Genomic DNA, 14788 nt, shown 5'->3' on the forward strand with positions numbered 1-14788 from the left:
CTGTGACATTGTTTTATGTTAGACTAGGGGGCTCTGTCCTCTGCTTGCTTCACTTGCCAACCCCACCAGTGGGCACCATGCGCCACCCACTTCATGGCTCTGCCGCTAGCGTATCTGGAAGCAGATGTACAATTTTCATGGGAATTGTTACATATGCATAATAGAAGTAACTATTTTACATTACAGCGAGTAATTAACTATAGTAAAAAAATAGTAAAGCGTAATAAATTGAAAGAAAAATGTATGTTTCATGTTGCGTTAGAGGTATTACACGTTTTTGTTCTGTTTGGTTTTGAAATTAACACGCAAATATTTTTTTAAACTTACACTTTTATTGTAAAAGTTAAAAATATTTGGAATTAACTTTCTTCAATATTGCATTGAATTTTGATTCATTCCGTGTTCGGAGTTACATCGTGACAACGCAACGTATAACTGCCTGTGAGTGAATATTGTTTCTTTCTCTCTAATATATAAACCAACTTTTTCAAATGTTTGTCCCTGTGATTTGTTAATTGTCATAGCAAAATCTATTCTAACGGAAACTGTAAATGTTTAAATATGAATGGCATATCAAAATCTCCTTTGGTGTCTAATATTATCTGCGGATGTATTACATTATCTTTCTTGTCGCTTGTTAAATTGTCAGAATTGCTCGACTAATTTTCAATACAACTAACCTTGCCCTACTGCATAACCCATCCCTCATACATAAATTACGCAATAACATTACGATACATCCTTCTTTCAGCAGTAATTAGTGCAGTGGAAGACCAGACCGTGTTAACGGTTGTAGATATTCCACGGGATATTGGAAGTTGATGTTTTCATGTTCCGTACAATCACCACCAACTGTTTCAGCTTAGTCTATTGATACACATTTAACCAATTTGCCATGTAACCGATCGACAATTTTTCACATTAATTCATTTGACTTCATTGCTTCTCAGTGCTAGAATTGCCAATGTATTCATTTCTTCTGTTGATAACCCTTCAGGATGAAATTCTTCAATAAGATTTAGACATAATAAGTCTCTTTTATTGGGAACTTAAAGTGAGGACAACGTGAAAATTTATAAGATATGAGAGTGCAGGAACTGTGTCTGACCAAAGCATTTACACGAATGAGAGGTGAGAGGACCGTGGGCGTGGGCTGTTAACCATAAATGGTTGCGAGGAGGGCAGGACGTGAAAAAATCACTTAGAAATAGTTTTGTCTTGTCTCAGGATTTTCTTCTATAATAAAAAAGAAATAAACCTTAATGTAAATATTCTGCTAGCTTAAGTATTCAGCACCCCTTTTTCTCAAGTCTCCTGCCAATCTGCATTGTGAGTTTGCAGGGAGGCCTGTTTCTAGGGTTGGGTTGATGAAGCTTCCACTTCCTGACAATTGAACCAATAGGCATGGCTGGGACATTCCAACACTTGGAGATTGCTTGGTATGGTTTTTATAATTTATCAGATTATAATATTTTGGAATGATCTACAATATTTGTAACAAAGCAGCTCTTCTTCAAATTTACAATTATGAAAAATTGAGCCTTAATTGTGGGTTTTATTATTCAGAAAGGCTGTCCTAACCTATTTTTTAGGGGAGTCTGTGTTTTTTTCAAAGTTTCAAGTGTGTCTTCCTCATCTGCTTCAGAGACATACAGAACTTGACATTTTTTTTTAGAAGTATGGGATTATTGTTTGGAAGAATGTAAATCTTTTGGAGATGGTATGCTTGATATCTTGTGCTTCTTGTGGGGGTAACTGAACTTCTTCTTCAGAATCGGAGTCAATAATGTTTCTTTTCTTCTTTTTTGAAGGCTGTTTCTTTCTCACAGATGAATCTTCATCACCATTACAACCTTTTACCTTAGAGCCAGCATTTCCATTTGCATGTGCCTTCTTCTTTTCCTCGTTTTCCTTTGATTTACTATTTGTTGCTGCTTTACCTGTGGATTTTTTTTTCTTTTGTCTGCACCCCAAAGAATTTTCTTATGTTCAGGAAACATGTCACTAAATGATTCACTTGTAAAAGGCAACTAATGTAGCCAATTAGTGTAAACTTAGGGCTTATGAAAGAATGAGATTAAAAACTGAGGCAAATAGCAATTTTCTTTTTCCTTCTTAAGATTTTTTTAACATAAAACAATGAGGATGAGGTTAGGAGCACACACTGATACAGCGCATTGCCGCACCCACTACACGACAAACCAACTAAGGATCCAGATTCAGACCCAAGTGCAGCCATGCAATGGGTGATACCTCACCACCACACGAGTTCAGATGGAATGGAGCAATGGGAGGTTTTTTATGGTGGCTGGAGTGCCAATTCTGCCACCAACCCCCAAGTTTTTCCCTGCAGGTTGGAGGGTCTACATGCAGGGCTGGACACAGATTAACGTCATACCCAGGATGGAGCAATTGCAGGTTAAGGGCCAGAGCAGAGTCCCTTTTGGGCATTTACAGGGCAACCTTTCAATTTCCAGTGCAGATCCCCAGCCTCAGAGCCACATTAAAAACAATTTTGAGTTTTGCTGCTTTGAAATAATAATAATAATAAAAAAAAAATAATCACAAAAAGAAAACTTTTATTGCCGGATTTTTCCATCCAGTACAATTAGAGAATCGATCATGGGCTGGTATATTTTTGCAAGGCACTATATACAGGGGTAAATCAAAAAGTAATGGTAATTTGAAAATTACGCAGTAACAGCAATGGATAGAAGCTGGCTCACTGCAACACTTTTGCAATGGCTTATGGGTAGTTCAAGTATGCACAGTGAAGCTCTCTCCCAGTAGTCCAATTGAAGCCAAAGTCAAATGAATATGGACGCTGTGCTGCGGGATTATACCATTGTTAGACAAAATGCCGTAGTGAGATATCTTTGGACAGAAGGAGTGAAATCTGCTGAAATTCAACAGAGGATGTAGGCTTGTGCAGATGAGTAAGCTGTTTGATTGCCCATCTTGTGCAAACTTTATGGCTCATCATGCACTATATGGCACGTGCAGATCCATAGCTGATACCCAAATGTGCAGCAATAGAGGACGATGTGATCCGTCTGTCTTCATCCGCCATGTCGATGTGGGTTTGTGGGCGTGATGTTAATGGTCGATCAGACAGAGCTTCGTAGGTTACACTTGCTCCCTTTATTTAAACCTTTCAACCCATTCATACACCTCTTCATGGAGTAATGTTGTTTTCCATAAGATGATTTTCAGCAGGTTTCACTCCCACTGCCCAAAGAAATCTCACTACGACACAGTATTCAGCATTGGTGCAATCCCGCAGTGGAGCCTCCATGTTCATTTGACCTTAGCAGAGAGTGCAGTACTGTGTGTGTGTGTTTCAGCTACCCATAAGCCATTGTGACTGCGTTGTAAAGTGGCAGCTTCTAACCGTTGCGGTTATACCATAATTTTCAAATTGCCATTACGTTTTGATTTACTCTCATATTATCAAACCCATTTAATCCTATTCAGGGTCACATGAAGTCGAGTCCCAAACTAGCATCAAGTAACCAATAAGCCTGAAAGGAGTGCCAGTTCATCACAAAATCAACTCCAACGCACATCAGGCCAATTTAGAAAGCACATCTTGGACATTTTTATAGGAGAATCAAATTGTGCAAAATCCACACTGTGTCACAATGACATCTAATTATGCATATAGTATAAAAATAATAAATGAGCAAATATAAAATATGTACAGTTTGTTTTTTTTACATATATACCAAATAAAACCCCACTATGGTTCATGTATGAAGGAAGTGTGGGATGGGATGAAGATTATCACTGGCTGCAGCTCGAAGCGGGATGCCGCCATTGAGAAAGACGTGGAGAGAGCAAACCAAATGAACAACTTCTTTAATAGGTTTGATCACAGTAACCCACTCTCACCTCGGAGTACTGCATCCTCCAACCATCCTTCTGCTGATACCAGCATAAGTGAGACATCCCCACCCACAATTACAGCAGCCCATGTGAGCAGAGAGCTGAAAAGACTTTGTGCCAGCAAAGCAGCGGGTCCAGATGGTGTATCGCCACGACTGCTGAAGGCATGTGCGTTGGAACTGGGGAGTCCTCTACAGCGCATCTTCAACCTGAGCCTGGAACAGGGAGAGTCCCAAGGCTTTGGAAAACATCTTGTATCACCCCTGTCCCAAAGGTATCACGTCCTAGTGAGCTGAATGACTTCCGGCCTGTTGCTCTGACGTCACATCTGATGAAGACCATGGAGCGGCTGCTGCTTCACCACCTGAGGCCACAGGTCCGTCACGCCCTCGACCCTCTGCAGTTCGCATACCAGGAGAAGGTGGGAGCGGAGGATGCCATCATCTATATGCTACACAACCTGGACAGAGGCAGTGGTGCTGTAAGAATTATGTTTTTGGACTTCTCTAGCGCCTTCAACACCATCCAACCTCTGCTCCTTAGAGACAAGCTGACTGAGATGGGAGTAGACTCACACCTGGTGGCATGGATTGTGGACTATCTTACAGACAGACCTCAATATGTGCGTCTTGGGAACTGCAGGTCTGACATTGTGCACAGCAATACAGGGGGCGCAGGGGACTGTACTTTCTCCGGTCCTGTTCAATCTATATACATCAGACTTCCAATACAACTCGGAGTCCTGCCACGTGCAAAAGTTCGCTGATGACACTGCTATTGTGGGCTGCATCAGGTGTGGGCAGGAGGAGGAGTACAGAAAGTTAATCAAAGACTTTGTTAAATGGTGCGACTCAAACCACTTACACCTTAACACCAGCAAGACCAAGGAGCTGGTGGTGGATTTTAGGAGGCCCAGGCCCCTCATGAACCCCGTGATCATCAGAGGTGACTGTGCAGAGGGTGCAGACCTATAAATATCTGGGAGTGCAGCTGGATGACAAATTGGACTGGACTGCCAATACTGATGCTCTATGTAAGAAAGGTCAGAGCAGACTACACTTTCTGAGAAGGTTGGCATCCTTCAACATCTGCAGTAAGATGCTGCAGATGTTCTACCAGACGGTTGTGGCGAGTGCCCTCTTCTACTCGGTGGTGTGCTGGGGTGGCAGCATAAAGATGAAAGATGCCTCACGCCTGGACAAACTTGTTAAGAAGGCAGGCTCTATTGTAGGATTAAAGTTGGACAGTTTAACATCTGTGGCAGAGCGACGGGCATTAAGCAAACTCCTGTCAATCATGAAGAATCCACTGCATCCACTTAACAGTGTCATTTCCAGACAGAGGAGTAGCTTCAGTGACAGACTTTTGTCACCGTCCTGCTCCACTGACAGACTGAGGAGATCGTTCCTCCCCCACACTATGCGACTCTTCAATTCCACCCGGGGGAGTAAATGCTATCATTAATTTTATTTTAATTTTTTTCTTTTTTTTTTATTTTATTACTATTTAATGTAATATTGCTTCTTTGTATCAGTATACTGCTGCTGGATTATGTGAATTTCCCCTTGGGATTAATAAAGTATCTATCTATCTATCTATGTAGAGGGTCTGGGGTCACAGTTACCACCAGCTTATCTCCAATGCAAGCTACCACTTTAGCAACCCGGTTAAAAGAGCTCAGCGCTTAAGACAAAGCAGCCGATGTCCGCACCTTGACTTGTGTATCTTAATACTTATCAGCTATAAAAATAGAAGCTACTGCGGAGACGGGAATATGAGATACTCGCCATCGTCAAAGCAACCCAGCATAGCAACCCCTGGCAATGCCACCTGATAAGCGGACTCAGACGACCAGGCTGTGATCTATGCAGAGTGATGTTCACCAGAAAGTTCAGATCACCTTACACTTTGGAAAAACTATTAAAGTGGAAAGATTATTCATGCTTTCAGTTTCAATTAACCACTTCAGGAAGGGCAAATGGGAACAAATTGCGAGGGGATAAGAAAAGAAAGTTGCATGGAAGTCAGTACATTTTTATTAGCTATTTTATAGTCAGAATTATCTTAATCACTCACCATTATACAAAGTCCAAGGGTAATAGGGAGGCTTATTGTTATTTCAAAGCTAGGATACAGCTGAAAACGTCAAGAAGTAAATGGCTATGATAGTGTTACTATTATTTTCACTGTGGTCATTTTTTATTTATATTTAGTATCATCATTCTTATTATTAATTCAAAGGAAATCTGGAGAAGAAAAGCTTAAGCCTAAATATTGAATAAAGCCCACACAACATAAATCTCATTAAAGGAATACTCCACTCAAAATGATATTCTTTTTATATATTACTTACTCTCTATTGAGTTTGTAGTGATGGCAGAGAAAAACCTTTTAATGTCATATTTTCATGGACAATACACAAAACAGATATTTTGATAGAAATGGGGTCCATGGTGACCAACACTGGATCACAATGAATAATATTAAAACGTACACAAAAAAAATCTCATGTTACTCGTGTCACATAACCCACGTCATGTCATCTAGTTGTGTGCTCACAGCTGGCAAAATGCATGAGCTTGTTGCTAAAATATTATCAAATTAAATACATTAGAGTAGTTCACTCAGAGGAAACACATTCATTCACATGGGAATGAGCTTTTGAATTACAGACAGGAATCTTGACCAATGAAAGAGGGGAAATGGTGGGTCTTCAATTCAGAAGCTCATTCCTGTGTGAATATGTTTCCTCTGGTGCTGTATCGTATCTATTATATAGTGCCTTTCCTCTCTCTTTCTCTCCATCTCTATCTATCTAATCCTGCCAACTATACTTAATTTAAAATCAATCGGAAGGAAACAAAGTAAGCTAGATCAGTGCTTCCCAAACTCGGTCCTGATGTTTGTTCCAACCAGCTGTGTGCGTCCAGGTGTCCGTGTGTGTGTCTTCTGGTGAAGTGTGCATGCGTGGGGCCGTACGTGTTCAGTCTCTCCCTGTGCAGAGAGAGAGAGAGAGAGAGAGAGACACACACACACACACACAGGCGCGTGCGTGAGAGAGAGACACACACAGGCACACACACAGGCACACACACACAGGTGCGCGAGAGAGAGACACACACAGGCATGCGAGAGAGAGACACACACACACACAGGCGGCAGGAGAGAGACACACACAGGCATGCGCGAGAGAGACACACACACACACACACAGGCGCGCGTGCATTGTTGCAATGTTACTTTTCTTGGTTGTTTATTAAATTCCAGATTTTTCAAATGTTCATTTTTTTCCCTGTGCTTAAAACTCATTAATAAAATGTTTTTAGCGAGCAGTTCGTAGCACTATAGCGCAAAATCTTGCAGTGGTTAGTTTTCTCTGATGTTCAAGGTTTTCTCAGTGTAATTCAATATTTTTACATTTAGTTTACTATTACACTGTGCATTCTATGGTATAGTTAACTGTATTTGTGCTTAAAAACTTATATAAATTTACATACAGTTCGTACAGTCTGGAATGGATTAATTGTATTTACATACAATCCTGTGGCGGAAATTACTTCGGTTCACGACCAAATCGGGTTTCGACCAGAGTTTTGAAAAGAATTATAGTCGTGAGCCGAGGTTCCACTGTATTACTGTCAGAGAAAATTACAGGCATTTTACGGAAATACAAACCAGTATTACTGCGAGAGAAAATTAAAGGCACACAATACAGTGACACATATTACAGCCACATACAAGGTCCCTTGCCATTTAAGATAGACTGCTTCTACTAATGTTTATGCACTACTGTTCTAGCGCCCGTTATTGTAACGGTCCTAATGTCTAGTATATATATATATATATTTAACCATAGACTAATATTATTAGTTCACTTGAGCTGAATACTATTGAACATGCCACATATAGTTCTTGGTTGTTCTTATGTTAATGATGCCATAAAGTACTGAAACTTTTTACATTTTATTCCTTTTCAGCAAAATTGCTTGTGATTGCCAAAGTTAATTACAATATTCTCCATAATAAAAGGATGACTGTCTCTGTGAATCTATGTGTCCATGCGATGGCATGTCACAAACGTTAACATTGCTTTTAAGAATCCCAATTCCAAATGGCACATAAGAGAGATATATGCATTGCATTTGTCATTCCAACAGATGGTGCATCACTAACATTTGTAGTAATGCATTTTATTACTAGAAAAGTCTGTGATGCACCATCTGATGAAATGACAAATGCAATGCATTTTATAACTGCATGCACTACAAAATAATATTTTAGTGTATGGTGCACTACAAACTTGACCACAGAGGTCTGCATTGATTACTTAGATCTGAACCCGTCTTAGACAAGTATGGCAGCTAGTAATTATATAATGTGACCAAGGTTTACTTTATGGCTATCCCTTAGCTTTAAGGACAGAAGGCACTTGGCTCTTAATTTACTTAGTTATTTTACTTACATTGCTATATTATTTATTACTAGTGAAATAAACTATCAAGTGCTTCATGAGGTCATTTAAAAAAAGTTATTGTGCCATCTTCACTGGAAGTCACTGAAAGGACCTTTGTTCTTTTATCTGGAATTTCAGCAGAAGAACCACCTGCAACTTACTACAGCTATAAACTGCTATCTCTCATCTCTGTTTGAAGTCGTTGTTTCTATTTGGATAACAAGGGTGAGCTTCCAAGGCAGGATTATTTAAGGTGTGGCCAGCTGCAAGACACTAAATCAGCATCAAGAAGACTGATGCATTACGATTTGGTTTTCTATAGCATTGTCTTGTACTAGAAATGAGGGACTTTGAGCTCAAGGATTCTATCATTTTTTTACTCAGAATTCTTCATGGTTCAGGTTTCGGATTTTGTTTTGTGATACCTTCAACGCCATTTTAAGTCCTTATCACTGCAATTTTCAGTTCTTATCCTTGGGTGCTCTTTCCTACATTTCTAGGGGTGTGGCCTCAGAGGTCATGACCTGTTCATAAACTAAGCAATGGAATAAAAGTGTGGCAAGAGGTTCATTTTCTTACCCAATACCAAAACTCTATCAAAAAGCCCTGCTCTAAAATATTTTTGCATGTTCTTGTTCAGTTTTGCTTGTTCTATGAACTGATTTCGTCTCACATTTTGGCTTCATGTTCTAATTGTTATTTTTTTAGCGTGCATTTCTTGGTGCTACTCAAAAAGTTTACCAGTCACGGACAAGTAAAGGACTGTCAGTCAGTCAATCGAAACTCTGTGACTCTGTCACAATATGAAGTATAAACATCCATCCATCATCTAACCCGTTATATCCTAACTACAGGGTCATGGGAGAAGTATAAACAATTTAATTAAATTTGCTTTTTTGTCAGTCAATTAAGTTTCACCAAATACTAACGTTTAATAGAATATGTGGAAGTTCAGCCTCTGAACACACAGGCTGACACCAGATGTCCAAAAGTCACACACGTTTAATAACCTTCCTTCTTAACTGTACACAGCACAATGCATAAATCAGCCACAATTACTCAGTCCTTTCTTTCTCTTCTCTTTCCTCTCTTCTTCCGCCGCCCTCACTCCTCCACTCGTAAGCTCCGTCCTCTTCTTCCCGACTCCCACTCGACTAATGGAGTGAGTCGGCCCCTTTTACAATGCCTCAGATGAGCTTCAGGTGCTTCGTGACGATCTTCCGGTGGCACTTCCTGGTGTGGTGAAAGTGCCGCATGAGCACCCGGAAGCACTCCGGGTTTGCCCGGATTCTCTTCTGGCAGCACCTCCATGTGTGGCGGAAGTGCTGCAGTCCAAGGTTCTATAATCATCTGGGTTCCCTCTGGCGGTGGCCATGGGCCCTAACAGGGTTGAGCTTCTAACCTCTGATCCCATGGCCCCCATGTGTATCAGGGTGTTTACCCTCTTGTGGCTCAGGGGGAGATATTGTCTTTCTCCTGGTCCTTCCAGGCGTCCCGGCTGGGCAGGATCCCCAGCCATCTGCAACAAAGAGAAACAGTGCAAAATTGTCTCTTGTGTGTGTGTTCACCCTATGATAGATGGGTGCCCTGTCCAAGTGTTGTTCTTGACTTGTGCCCAGTGCTGGCTGAGGTAGGCTACAGCTTCCCCGTACCACTGCTCTGGATAAGGGGGTTAGTAGATGGATGGATGGAAAGATGCACGGATGAAAACGTCTAATGGGTTGGAATTGATTAGTATTAAATTATTTGATAGGCAGCCTCTAACCTCACAGCTACAGCACAGTAACGGAATAGTCAGAAAGAGAACTGTTACATTTAGGGTGTAAGAAACTGTAGAACTGAGGTCAAAATAAACGAGCCAAGGCCGTAACTGAGACTCAAAGTAATTAACAAACAAGGCCCAGGATGTGAAACGATTAACGTGGTCAAGGAGAGAAGGCAGAAGATTGAAAATCAAAAGATCTCGTAACCAGAAACAAGATGTATGACACAAAATCATAGTCAGAAGCAAAATAGAATTCATAACTAGAGAGACTATAACCAACAATAATATTGATGGAGTTTTAGGTTGAATCCACAAGCCAGAAGAAACTTTTAGAACCCTTGACCTGTGAAGTCATGTGGTGTGTGATTACTAATTTCACTCCTAACAACCAAATAGCAGAAATCAGCACTTTCTTCTTCTTTCGACTGCTCCCGTTAGGGGTTGCCACAGCGGATCATCTTCTTCCATATGTTTCTGTCCTCATCATCTTGTTCGGTTACACCCATCACCTGCATGTCCTCTCTCATCACATTCATAAACCTTCTCTTAGGCCTTCCTCTTCTCCTCTTGCCCATCAGCTCTATCCTTAGCATCCTTCTCCCAATATACCCAGCATCTCTCCTCTGCACATGTCCAAACCAACACCATCTCGCCTCTCTGACTTTGTCTCCCAACCGTCCAACCTGAGCTGACCCTCTAATATACTCATTTCTAATCCTATCCATCCTCGTCACACCAACTGCAAAAGCCCTAAAATGCCAGACCCCACAGAAAAAAAAAAAAAAAAATTGCATTGCAGGATAGTGAAAAAAATTATTAACATTACAAAATAACATTTCATTAGGCATTTCAGTTTAATAATTATTTTTGCAACCTCAGGAACCATTAAGAAAAATTAAAAATAATGAGTCAAATCATGAAATCATCAAATATAACTTCATTTTAGGATTAAACAAATTATTTTTGATTTAATATTGCTTACCCAGTGTCCTTGAAGACACAGACTGCAGGGCTTGCTGTCCAACCTTTCCTAGGACTCCGTAATATGCATTACTGGCTGCAACCAAAGCTAAAAAATAAAAGTTAGTTTCATGGTTTATTATCATGTAAATGTTCTGTCTTTATGAAGTTGCATTTTCCAGTTATCTCTTTGGAAAACTGAGGTGACTCTTTCATTTAAATTTTGGGCAGTTCCTGAAGCAAGACCTCAGGGAAGGTGTTCAGCCTTCATATAGTGGCAGAGCATGTCTGCTAACGAATTCACCCAGTGAGACACCTTCAATTTATTTCAAAACTAGCTGTACCACACAGCTTCACCTGAGTGGTAGTGAAACAGGAGGAACTTTAAAAATCAATAAACAAATTAAACAAAATGTAATAATTTGTATTGAGAATAATTTAAACTGATAGCTTTCGTATCCAACGGCCTCTTGATATACAATATTTTTGGTTTTGCTATCGGGGTGAGAATGTAGTCAAAAATGTTAAAAAATGGCAAGGTATCTCTGGCTAAGCGGAAGGTAGGTACCCTCCAACGTCAAACGTTGGCACTGCATCTGATCGTGTTCAGCTCTAATTGGAGTGCGTCACCTGCGTGGGGAGAAGAGCACATGGCCGTGATATCTCTGCCAATGAGCAGATACCCTCTAAAACACACACGTAGCTCTGATCTCACTATCAAAAATGTCAAACGTTACTCCTTAACAATCTGTAGATGATGATCAAACTGCTGAACAAAAAGGTATCGCGGCCAGAAGTAGAGTGACTCGAAGAGAAGCTGGCGAGTGAGTGAGGAGGGCCCCGTCTGGCTCCCTACTCCTCTCGGCCCGCAGCCTCTCTCTCAGATTTGCAAGAATAAATCAGTGCCATAAATGAATTATAATGCTTAGCGCAATAAGAGAAGTTGCAAAATTGCAAAAAAACTAAATAAACTGCTCAAAAAAATTAAAGGAACACTTTGAAAACACATCAGATCTCAATGGGAAAAAGAAATCCTCCTGGATATCTATACTGATATAGACTGGGTAATGTGTTAGGAGCGAAAGGATGCCACATCGTTTGATGGAAATGAAAATGATCAACCTACAGAGCCCTGAATTCAAAGACGCCCCAAAAATCAGAGTGAAAAAATTATGTGGCAGGCTAGTCCATTTTGCCAAAATTTAATTGCAGCAACTCAAAATTGTATGCAGCACTTTGTATGGCCCCTGTGTTCTTGTATACATGCCTGACAACATCGGTGCATGCTTCTAATGAGATGACAGATGGTGTTGTGGGGATCTCCTCCCAGATCTAGACCAGGGCATCACTGAGCTCCTGGACAGTCTGAGGTGCAGCCTGGTGGCATTGGATGGACCAAAACATAATGTCCCAGAGGTGTTCTATTGGATTTAGGTCAGGAAAGTGTGGTGGCCAGTCAATGGTATCAATTCCTTCATCCAGGAACTGCCTGCATACTCTCACCACATGAGGCCAGGAATTGTCGTGCACCAGGAGCCACTGTACCAACATAGGGTCTGACAATGGGTCCAAGGATTTCATCCTGATACCTAATGGCAGCCAAGGTGCCTTTGTCAAGCCTGTAGCGGTCTGTGTGACCCTCCATGGATATGCCTCCCCAGACAATCATTAACCCACCACCAAACTGCTCATGCTGAATGATGTTACAGGCAGCATAATGTTCTCCATGGCTTCTCCAGACCCTTTCACTTCTGTCACGTGCTCTGGGTGAACCTGCTCTCATCTGTAAAAGCACAGGGCACCAGTGGTGCATCTGCCAATTCTGGTATTCTATGGCGAATGCCAATCGAGCTGCATGCTGCTGGGCAGTGAGCTCAGGGCCCATTAGAGGACATGGGGCACTTGGGTCACCCTCATGAAGTCTTTCTGGTTGTTTGGTCAGAGACATTCACACCAGTGGCCTGCTGGAGGTCATTTTGTAGGGCTCTGGCAGTGCTCATCCTGTTCCTCCTTGCCCAAAGGAGCAGATACTGGTCCTGCTGATGGGTTATGGACCTTCTATGGCCCTCTCCAGCTCTCCTAGAGTAACTGCTTGTCTCCTAGAATCTCCTCCATGCCCTTGAGACTGTGCAGGGAGACACAGCAAACCTTCTGGCAATGACACGTATTGATGTGCCATCCTGGAGAAGTTGGACTACCTGTGCAACCTCTGTAGGGTCCAGGTATCGCCTCATGCTACCAGTAGTGACACTGACTGTAGCCAAATGCAAAACTAGTGAAGAAACAGTCAGAAAAGATGAGGAGGGAAAAATGTCAGTGGCCTCCACCTGTTAAACCATTCCTGTTTTGGGGGTCATCTCATTGTTGCCCCTCTAGTGCATCTGTTGTTAATTTCATTAACACCACAGCAGCTGAAACTGATTAACAACCCCCTCTGCTACTTAACTGACCAGATTAATATCCCATAAGTTTCATTGACTTTATGCTATACTCTGATTAAAAAGTGTTCCTTTAATTCTTTTGAGCAGTATATATATATATATAAACTATATATATACTAGCAGGAGTACCCGGTGTTGCACGAGAATCTATAACCGGTGAGTTTCCCAAATGAAAGAAACAGAACATAGAAATAGAACATACAGTTTTGTGATTCACATTTTATTGTAAGTTCCTCCTCTCTGTATTCTGTCTATTGTGGCGTTTCAGATGCCCTTGAAATAGACTTTCTTGTGGCATCTGAAATGGACCTTTGAATTCTACGTCTTTTTTTCAGTGGCATGGGTATATTAGCGAAAAGCAGGACAATTATATTGTGTTACATGGTATTATGTACAGAATAAGCACCACAGTGAGATGAATTACGTTAGCACCAGTCAGTCAGAAAGAGCAACATTGAAATCGTACTGTGAGTCGGAAAGTGAGCAAATAGCACCACAAATATGAAAAGCCAGTGAGAAAGAGCAGCAGTGAAACCATACTGGGAAAAATGGTGGAGATGGGTGCTCTGTTTCTAAGGAGCATCTGTGTTGAACCGTGATGCCATCTAACGGACGTTGGCGATGGTAACTACAGAGAAAAGTGATATACAACCGGTGCTGCGTTTAGGGAAAATGGTGGGGGAAGGATGCTGTCTTTTTAAGGCGAGTCTCTGTTCAAACGTGCTTGCATATAATAGACGTTGGCGAATGAAATACAGCACTATCAGTGCGTGTGGGAGTGTGACCCGTGGAAACACGGGTGTGTCAGCCGGTCACGCTTTCTGGGTCATTCACATTTTACATCCATACGGCAGTTCCCCTTTGCCCGATCAAAGCAGTTGGCCTTCTCATACTCGGACACTTCCGACATCTCAATTGGCAATTTAAAGAAACATGGATAAAGAGCGACGCAAAGAGAACAAAGCTGCTGGTAGATGGTGCTGCGGTGAACGTCTGTTGCAACATGCGGTCATCTTGTCGATGATAAGTACGGGGATGTGTGCCGAATGCTGTGTCGGTGAAAAGGTGCCCTGCGGGTCACCACGAACATTTTTCCCAACCAAACATACCCCATGACCTTCTCCTGGTCACAAAGGAGCCCCAGTCCCAGTTTGGTGCCGATCGGACGCCGGATTTGTATGGCGGACGAACAAACATATACACACACACACACACATCAACTCTGCTTTATATATATGACCTCTGCCATATGAAACAAGTGCTGTTGACTATCACATTGACTAG

The 14788-nt window shown here is 41.5% G+C and overlaps 1 protein-coding gene across 1 annotated transcript in view; it reads right to left on the minus strand.

The window, feature by feature from the left end:
• Positions 1 to 14414, minus strand: part of LOC120536396 (brain-specific angiogenesis inhibitor 1-associated protein 2-like protein 2) — a 33443-nt gene extending 19029 nt beyond the window's left edge. The window contains exons 1-2 of the mRNA XM_039764720.1: positions 14354 to 14414; positions 11086 to 11172 (exon numbers count right to left, since the gene is read on the minus strand). Coding sequence (XP_039620654.1) covers positions 11086 to 11172; positions 14354 to 14414 — 148 coding nt within the window. The remainder of the gene's footprint in view (positions 1 to 11085; positions 11173 to 14353) is intronic.
• Between the last annotated feature and the right edge of the window lie 374 nt (positions 14415 to 14788).

This window comes from Polypterus senegalus, chromosome 10 (genome assembly GCF_016835505.1).
Source record: "Polypterus senegalus isolate Bchr_013 chromosome 10, ASM1683550v1, whole genome shotgun sequence".
In the NCBI taxonomy this organism is placed as follows: Eukaryota; Metazoa; Chordata; class Cladistia; order Polypteriformes; family Polypteridae; genus Polypterus; species Polypterus senegalus.